The sequence below is a fragment of the Physeter macrocephalus genome, chromosome 20 (genome assembly GCF_002837175.3).
Source record: "Physeter macrocephalus isolate SW-GA chromosome 20, ASM283717v5, whole genome shotgun sequence".
NCBI lineage: Eukaryota > Metazoa > Chordata > Mammalia > Artiodactyla > Physeteridae > Physeter > Physeter macrocephalus.
Genome location: NC_041233.1, coordinates 83906995 through 83915731, shown reverse-complemented (window position 1 = coordinate 83915731; position 8737 = coordinate 83906995). Strand labels below are relative to the sequence as shown.

The 8737-nt window shown below is 65.4% G+C and overlaps 1 protein-coding gene across 4 annotated transcripts in view; it reads right to left on the bottom strand.

Moving 5' to 3' along the window:
* Positions 1-431: 431 nt before the first annotated feature.
* PWWP2B (PWWP domain containing 2B) overlaps positions 432-8737 on the bottom strand; it is a 32191-nt gene continuing 23885 nt past the window's right edge. For 3 of the 4 annotated variants that reach the window (XM_028481683.1, XM_028481681.1, XM_024121549.2), the window contains exons 3-4: positions 7993-8650; positions 432-1856 (exon numbers count right to left, since the gene is read on the bottom strand). Coding sequence is in view for 1 of the 4 variants with exons in the window: in XM_024121549.2 (XP_023977317.1) it covers positions 8637-8650 (14 nt within the window). In the remaining 3 variants the exon portion in view is untranslated. The remainder of the gene's footprint in view (positions 1857-7992; positions 8651-8737) is intronic. The other variant, XM_028481682.1, reaches the window with a different exon arrangement.

Sequence of the window (8737 nt, the reverse complement as noted above, 5' to 3'; positions counted from 1 at the left end):
GGGACCTAACACATGACATATTTCAGGGGAAAATGCACAGTATGTGACCCAGAAAGAAAGGGTTCCTCCAGGACTGAGCCCAGAGTGATGGCTGTTTGTAGGAAAAAGGTCTCTGGTTAGCGCAGCCTCACCGCATGGAAGGACCGCACAGCACATTTACAGCCCTTGTGCTGCGTTGAGGAAGCAGGGCTGCGCTCCCCCTTCTGCAGAAACCAAGCCGCCATATGAGACCCTGGGCCAGGGGTGCACCCACGTCCCAGCAGACACACACGCCAGGTCCCGGAGAGTGTTATGCCCCCCACCCCGGAAATGCCTGTGCGGACACGGACAGGCCATCCATGCAGGGGGCTCGCCAGGAAAGCAGTGTCGTGGTCCATGCACCGGTTGGAAGAAGAATTTCCAGACACGAAGTATTTTAGAAAAGAGTGACTTTATTGAGAACAAAGAGCAGAGTTAGTGAGGGGCGCTGCAAATACAAAGCGCGACTTCCTGACAGACCAGGGGGAGCCGAGCCCCTTTGTGGGCTGGTAGCCAACTTTTATAGCCTCAAGACAAAGAAGATTCCTGCCGGCAGGATGGCATTAGGTGATTGGTCAGGATACTACAAGGTTACTGCATGGCGATTATTTTACCTAATATGGAGTCGGGCGGTGGGGGGGGGGGGTTGTCCGGTTTAGGTTAGGAGAGCCCATGGCAACAGTTGCTATGGGGGCTTGGTTAATTCCAGACTTTTTGTCCTGAGTCCTTGAGGTAGGGCTCCACAGCAGGTGCAACAAAAAGCCAATCAAGGGAAGCCGATGCCTGTGGGGTGGACCCAGCCTGCGCCTGTAGGGTCACCCCTGCTGGGCCTGGCCACCTCCGGGGCCCCGTCGCCAAAGGCCAGGCCAGGGGGGCCTGGGACCGGCTGCGGCAGGGGACCTCCCCGCCTTGTCACTCTCCTCCCAAGCACCAGTGGGACGATCTGTGGTGGCCAGGAGGCCCCTACTCAGCATACGGGCAGCTGCTGGTTGGGGGCCGTCCGGAAGGGCTGGCACATCTGCAGCAGGGCGGACGATGGGAAGGCACCTCTGGACAGCGTGCCAGGAGCCGGGGGACCAGTCAGGCCTGTGCCCCTCCTCTCCGGAGCCCACCCTCCGACTGCCCTCTCTGCAGCCACGCGGGTGGGGTGGGGCACGGAACCCTGAGCGTGGGGGGAGGCCGGGGAGGCAGCTGGGCCACAGGCCAGGAGCCTGCGTCTCAGACGAAACCTGGGAGCAGGGTCTCAGCAAGTCAGCTGAGACAGCGAATCCCAGGAGGTAAGGACCCCGCGTACCCAGGTGAGATGAAAACACGTCACCCCGAGACTGCACGGAGTATCCACAGCAGCCACAAGGCAGATAACTGTGTCCACCGACAGAAAAAGGGACACACAAAACTTGGCTCATCCGAGCCAGGGAACGCTGTTCCCCACGATGGAGGGGAGCCCTGACGCAGGCAGCAGCGCGGGCGCTGCAAACATTGAGCTCCGGGGGGAGCGCCGGGCGCCGAGACCACGCACCACGAGACCCGCTGGTGTGAACGTCCAGGCTGGGCGACTCCCCGGGGACGGGACTCGGACGTGAGGTCTCGGGGGCTGGGCCGGGCTCAGGCAATGGCTGAAGGCAGTGACGGAAGGCTCTGGAACCGACTGTGGTGACGGCTGTACGATCTGTGAACGCCCTAAAACCCGCTGAATCGCACCCTGTGACGGGTGGTCTGATGGGATGAGAGCGGTGTCTCTGTAAATCTGGCTCTGGAATGACCAGGTGCCTCTGGCCTGGGGAGACGAGATGGACTGAAGGGCTTCCTGACCCCTGCTCCTGTCATGAGTCCTCACCCTAAAAACACGAGGGGAATTCCTTAGGGCCATTCTCTCCATGACAATGGCCATTAGGAGCTTTGTGCTTGAACCTGCCTCCAGACTAGGGACCCAACGGCTGGGTGACCGTCATTGCGGTTGGCCCTAACACAGCCCCTTCCTGCCTGCGTGAGCAGCTCCCGTCCGCCCGCGGGGGCCTGTGCTGGACGATCCCCCATCCTGCTCCCACCGGAAAACCGGGGGGGCAGGAGCAAGGGGGAGGAGGGGCTGACGCAGCCGGTGGGGACTGGCAAGGCTTTCTCCCCAAAGCAGGCGGCCCCCCCAACCCTCCTCCTGTGGGCGCATGGGCCCTACCCGTCCAGGCCCCGTGCAGGACCAGCGCCCGGGCCCCAGCAGCCCGGCCACGGCTCGGCTCCCCCTGAACCCCAGCCTGCCCTCCCCCACCCCGGTGCTGCCACACTCACCTGCGACCCCACCCCCTTCGCAGGACTCCTTCCTGGACCCCATCCTCAGCCCTCCTCGGTCCGGGCCTCCCCCACCCCACTCACCCCTCCCCAGTGCCCGGCAGGTCGGGTCCAGGTCCGTTCACAGTCCTGCCGGCTCCCTCAAGACCCCCGGCACCCACTTTTCCTCCTGCGGCCTTCCTGGCTGTTCCCTGAGGCCCAGCAACACACCCCCGTCCAGGGTGCCTCCTCGTGTCCACACCCCCCAAATCCACATGGTGACGTATAATCCCCAACACGACGGTATTTGGAGAGGAGCCTTAGGGGTGACTCGGTTTCGATGAGGTCATGAGGGTGGGTGAGACGCCCACAATAGGGTCAATGTCCTCCCCAGGGGAGACCAGCCTCTCTCAGTCATCAGAAGGCGCCATTTGTGCACCAGGAGGGGCCCCTCACCCGGCACTGGATCAGCCGGCACCCAGACCTTGGACTTCTGCCTTCCACCCTGGGAGAAATAAGTGTCCGTAGTACTTCGTAATGCAGCCTGAGCTGACCAGGACTTCCCACCCCACCCCCACCCCCACCCCCATCCCCACCCCCACCCGCACCCCCAGGAGGGGCGGGTCCACTTGCTCAGGCCTCAGCCTCAGTTTCCTGAAGAATGAGGATTCTGACCCCCACCCCAGCTTCGGGCTCCCCAGGCCGCACCCCCAGGCTTGGGGCCTCTGGGCCCCTGCCCTCAGCCACACCAGGAAGTCAGCCTGAGCTGACCAGGACTTCCCACCCCACCCCCACCCCCACCCCCACCCCCACCCGCACCCCCAGGAGGGGCGGGTCCACTTGCTCAGGCCTCAGCCTCAGTTTCCTGAAGAATGAGGATTCTGACCCCCACCCCAGCTTCGGGCTCCCCGGGCCGCACCCCCAGGCTTGGGGCCCCTGGGCCCCTGCCCTCAGCCACACCAGGAAGGAAGGCACCCCCACCCTTGCTCTGCCTCCCTCTATGCCCAGCCAGTCTGTAAAAGTACAGGGTCAAGGGCGCTGGCCGCCCAGCCCGAGGCCTCTGATCTCCGGGGTGAAAGGCAACCCTGGCGTCAGGCGGAGCTAAAAATACCTCAGCCAGCACTGCCAGGCTGCTCCGAGGGCGGGGCAGGAAGGGAGGCCCCGTAACCACGTAACTGACGGGACGCAGGCCCAGCAAGGCCGCACCGGAGCGTCCGCGGACGTGCCTCCAGCCCGAGAAGGTGGGCGAGGCGCTGTGGGCAGCCCACCCCAGCCCCGGCCCCTGCCTTCCACTGGGTACTGCCCGGCTCCAGTCCGGAAGCTTCCTTGGGGCTCCGGGGGTGGGGGAAGAGCACAAGCCACTTAGCTTTTCCCCAGCAGACGACGGCCACTCTCAGGCCGGGGACGGAGCCCCCACCGGCCAGCAGGATGGCCGTGCCCCACCTGGTTCCGCCGCCTCACCTCCTCCGCCTTCATCCCTTACCGCGGCCTGACGACGGCCAGGGCAGAGGCCGGCTCCTCCTCTGCGGGAGGCTCTGGGTGCCAGCGGCCCCAGCCTCAGGCCGCTGACAGCTCCTGCGCGGCGTCCAGGGGGGTGGAGGTGCCCTCTGGACGCGCCCCAGGCCCAAGGCAGGAAGGGGGCGGGGGGGAGCGCCAGGACAGGGGGAGACTGGGCAGGGGAGTCAGGCAGAGCGTCCTGGGTGGCTTGAGGCCAGGAACGCAGGGAAGGATCTGGTAAAATGCCCGGCACGGTCACACAGGGAGAAACACGCAGAAGACCCGCGGCGGTGGGCGGTGGGAGACTGCAGGGGATTCTTCTTTTCTTTTCTGCTTTTCTTTATTTTACTAACGTCCTACCCCCAACAGGGATTATTTTATAATCAGAGAAAAAAAACTTGGAGAAAAGGGAAGGTACCAACCGCGTTCCTGGTACAGCAGGGGGGCCACACCACCTGTGGCAGGGCCTTTAAACCCTGCAGACAGGGCTCGGGGACCAGCTGGGATGCCCCAGCCCCAGTGTCCCCAGCTGTGAGATGTGGGCACCGTGGCAACTTGCAGGCCCACGGTGAGGGCCCCGAAAATGTTTGCTCTGCCCCTCACCGCCCCCCCCACCCCCAAGAGCAGCCTAGCAGGTGACATGTGGGGTTCCCACACTGTGTGCTTTATGGGGAGTGGAGACCAGAGGCGCAGTGGGGAGGGGGGGCCGGGGACTGAGGGGCTGCAGAAGCTGGTCATCCTGGGGCCAAGAGCCTCACCCACGACCCCTGCTGCACAGCACCCGGCCCCCACCTGGAAGCCCAGGCCTCCCTGGGGTCCAGGCCCGTGTCTAGAATCACACTGCGTGGTACAGGCCGGCCGCACACCCCACGGAGTTCCGAGAGCTGAAGAAGACGTTGACCTCCCTGGTGGGCGGCAGGGTGAGCAGGGGCCGCCCCCCGAGGACAAGTCCCGAGCCCCTTCAGCATCACCCTGGCCTGGAGGTGCGGTCTCGGGGCCTGGTGCCCCCATCCGAACAACGCGATAGCGGTGGTCCCCCCAGCCCCAGGCTTCCACGGAAACTAAAAGAGTGGTGCTGGCGTGGGAGACCAGGGGGACCTGCCAGGCTTCATGCCCTCGGGCCAGCTGCTCAGCAGCTCCTCCATCTCGGGGCTTCCCTTCTGTCCCAGGGGGAGCCCCTCCAGCCCCCAGACCCACCTCCACTGCCTCCTTGGGCCGCCACCCCATCAGTGCCCCTCTACCCGATGGCTCCTTCTAGATGGACACCGCAGCCCAAAAGTAAGCCGTCACCCCAGGGTGTCGGGGGGAGCCAGGCCACCATGGGCCGTGTCCTGTGTCCCTCTACCTTCCTTCTCCTTGATGTGGGTTCAGCCTGGAAGTGGCCACGCTAAGGAGACCCCGGACTCCAGACCTAGGACCCCACGTGGGCCCTGTCCCCGCAGCGCGTGCCTCCTTGGCTGCTCTGGCTTCTGAAGACCGTGGATTGGGGGTCGGGGGCTGGGGCCTCCGGGACAGAGGGGACTGGCCAAAATGGGCCACCTGGCTGGAGGACCTCGAACGGGCAGTGAGAGGGAGGAAGACCGCTCTCCTCCCGCACCGGCCACGCCAGCCCCTGCCCCCCACCGCAGCCGGGAGGGGGTGTGAGACCCCATCCCCTGGAGGAACGGGGCTGGGCTGGGCGGGTGGAGGGTGACAGAAAGCCAGTCACGTGCCCTGCACACTTGTCGCCTTCCACCCTGCTGTCCTCCACCGGCCAGCCTGCTCCACAGCAAAGGTGAGGACAGCTGGCCAAGGGGCGGGGGGCGGGCGGCCAGCCCCATGGGGAGCAGGGTCGTGCGACCGGGTGGGCGAGCGGTTGCTGGGTGCCTGCAGGGACCTGTGGGGCTGGAGGCTGGAGGGCCACGGGGAGCGAGGCGAGGGCTCCCCACGGGGCTCACCCTGGTCCCCTGGAAGGCTAAGGGGTCAGAACCCTCCCCACAAGGACACGAGGGAGGCCCGGCCGGCTCTGATCTCGGAGCAGACGAGCTCCCGTAGGGAGACCCGTGGGAAGCTGGGACCCAGAGTCAGGAGGGCCCCGGCTGGCTCCCTCGGCTTCGCTGATAGCCCGGCCTCCCTGCCCTTCCCCTCCTGAGCACACCCGCCCCTCCTGCCTGGGACGTGCTTGTGGGGTCCCTCTGTTGAGAGGACCCCTCCCCAGCCCCTTCCAGAATGGCAGGGGCCTTCCTGCTCCACTGAGCTTTTCCCACCCCGCCCCCGCAAGGTGCCCACTCCCCTGGAGGCCCACTCCCTTCCTGCAGCCACTGTGCCCGGCCTCTGGCGGGGGGCGGCCGGCGGGGGGAAGGAGCCGAGGGCCGGACATCACCGTGGCATCCCAGATATCACCAGGGGCCAGCCATCAACCCAGGTCTGGGGGGCCAGCTCTTGGTGAGGGTCCTACCTCCTGGGTCCTGAGAGGAATGACGGTCACACAGAAAGGCGTGGCGAGATGCAATGAAATCAAACTGGCAAGAAAACATGATCAATTTGCTGCTTAAAGAAACAGTCACAAAGACTGAAGGAAACAAAAGGCTGCCTTCCCTTTCAATCAGAACTGCTGTCCGTCCCAGCGGACAGCGCACCCCAGCCGGCAGGGGCGTATAAAGCCCTGGGACAGGACTGGCCAGGACTCGGCTCCCCTTTAGCCCCTCCGGCCTAGCCGCCCTCCTGAAGGCTTCAGTGTGGGCAGCCCCATCCTGGGTGCCCTGGGTGTCTGAGCAGTGGGTGGCTGGAGGGGAGCCTTGGCGCCATGGCCTGGAGAGGCCCCCAGCCCAGGGCAGGACCAGGCGGCATCAGGCCATCAGGAGGAGGGTGGCCAAGGGACCGGGGAGCCCGCAGGCCTGAGGGTCACGTGAGGGCCGGGCCCAGCTGGACCACAGAGGGCGCTGGCCTGGGACGGCCCAGGGACGACCCCAGGGCAAGGGACTGCCTGTGTCTCCTGGAGAGGCGGTCCCCTGTCTGCCTGTGGCGCTCCAAAGCCCCACGTGCCGCTGGCCATCCTCGCACTTGACCTTGGGGCTGGTCCTGCTTGTGCTGGCCTGCAGGGAGGGGCTGGGAGAGCCGGGCTGGGAGAGCCAGGCTGGTAGTCAGGAGTGAACGTGCCCAGGCCAGGCTGCCATCTCGGGGGACCGGGGTCCCGATCACTCTGAGACATGCGTTTCTCCACGGAGCAGTGCCTGGCTTGCAGAGAACGCCCTGTCTCTCTCTGCGCGGTCGGCACTTCCTCCCCAAGTCCAGGCCTCATCCCAGGGCAGCCGCGTCTCCCTCAAGGTGGGCATGGCAGCCCCTGGCCCCCAAGGGAGCCGTCTAGGACCAAGGCCACAGAACGGGGCTTGAGGTGGGGAACAGCTCTGGGCAACCGCGGGCGCAGAGGGTCTGGACGGCCCCTCTGGCCTGCACACGGAGGCCAGGCTGCCCTGCCCCAAGTCGGGGCCTTGGCTCTGCTGGACCCTCAGGGCAGGGGCAGGAAGGGGGCTCCCTGGGTAGGGGAGGGCAGGCGAAGGATAGCACCCCCTCTCTGCCCTCCTGGACTCATGCAAGGTTGCCCCTCCCTCCTCTGGGGGTGGGGGTGTCTCAGGGTGGGAGGGCCTGGACCAGAACAGCTCCTCCTAGGGGGTTTATTCTGGTAAGATTTTGAGAAAAGGGCTCTGATGCTCCAAATGTTTGAAGACCACCGTCTTCCCGCTACCCGCACCCAAGAGTCAGGCCCAGAACCCCAGGCCCCACGGGGAGGGGAGTCCCACCCCTCTTCCACCCCGGAGAGGACCTCCGGCCTGGCCAGGAGCAGGTCCTGCTGGGTGCGGGGACACCACGAATGTTCTAGAAAAGCCAGGAACAGGCAGAGGCACCACCGTCCCCTCTGGGATGTCCCTCGGCTCTGAAGGAGCCGACCAGGAAACCACGGGGTGGAGGTTTCACAGGGAGGAACGAGAACAAAACTCTCCCCCTCCTGAGCCGTCGTCCTGCCTGGGAAAGTCGTGCCAGCTAGAAAGCCCTGAGGGGGGCCGGACGAGCAGCGGTAGCCAGAACAACGGCCCGGCCCACGGGCAAGGAGGACCGCAAGCGACCCGTCCTCAAAGCCGCCACTGTCCACGTGATAAGCGCTTCCCAGGGGTCCCCCCGCACCGCGGATGCGCCCGAGCCAGGGTGACTTCCTTGCAGACCTCTTTGTTCGCTTACATTTAAACCAAGAGCAGAACTCATTTTCTTTATCTTTCTTTTTGCTTTTTGGTCTTCAGAGTGACAGAAAGGGGTACGGAACGCACTCTTACAAAGAACAGGCGAGGTTTTTATCCTTTTCACGTTGAAGTCTGACTGCAGAGTGGCAGCCCCGTCACCTCCGCACGGGACAGGGGGACGGGGCGGCCCTGGGGCTGGTGCGGGGAGCCCAGTGAGACCCACGCTCTGGACGAACACGGAGCAGGACGGGGATGGGGAGGCGGCCGGTTGTCAAGCGCACAGAGACCCCGTGCGCCCGGGGCTGGGTTGTCCCGAAGCCAGCAGGGAGGTGACGCGGCCCTGCTCCCCTGGGCGCCCTGACCCCGGAGGCCACCCTTGCTGCCGGGCTCTGGCTCTTCACAAACCAGAAAAGCTAAAGTCTGCGTCGGGGGAATAAATACACTTGGCCAAGAGGAGTCGCAGTGCTCCGGGGGTCTGTCCTCGTGGCCAGACGCACCTGCTGCCCCCGGAGGCCTCGAACCAGGCCGACCCCGCGGGCCGGGTCTCTGCGCGCAGCCGGCCAGAAGGCTTGCAGGGTCCTGGGACGGAGCGGGGGTGTGGAGGACACCCCTGAAGTCAGGAGCTGCAGGGGAATAGCCATGCCCTCATTGTCTGTGACCTGGGGGAAAGCAGAAAGGGACACAGGTTACCTCAGGGTCCAGTGCCGGGGGGCAGGCCTCTCGGCGTCCAAGCACCAGGCCAGGGC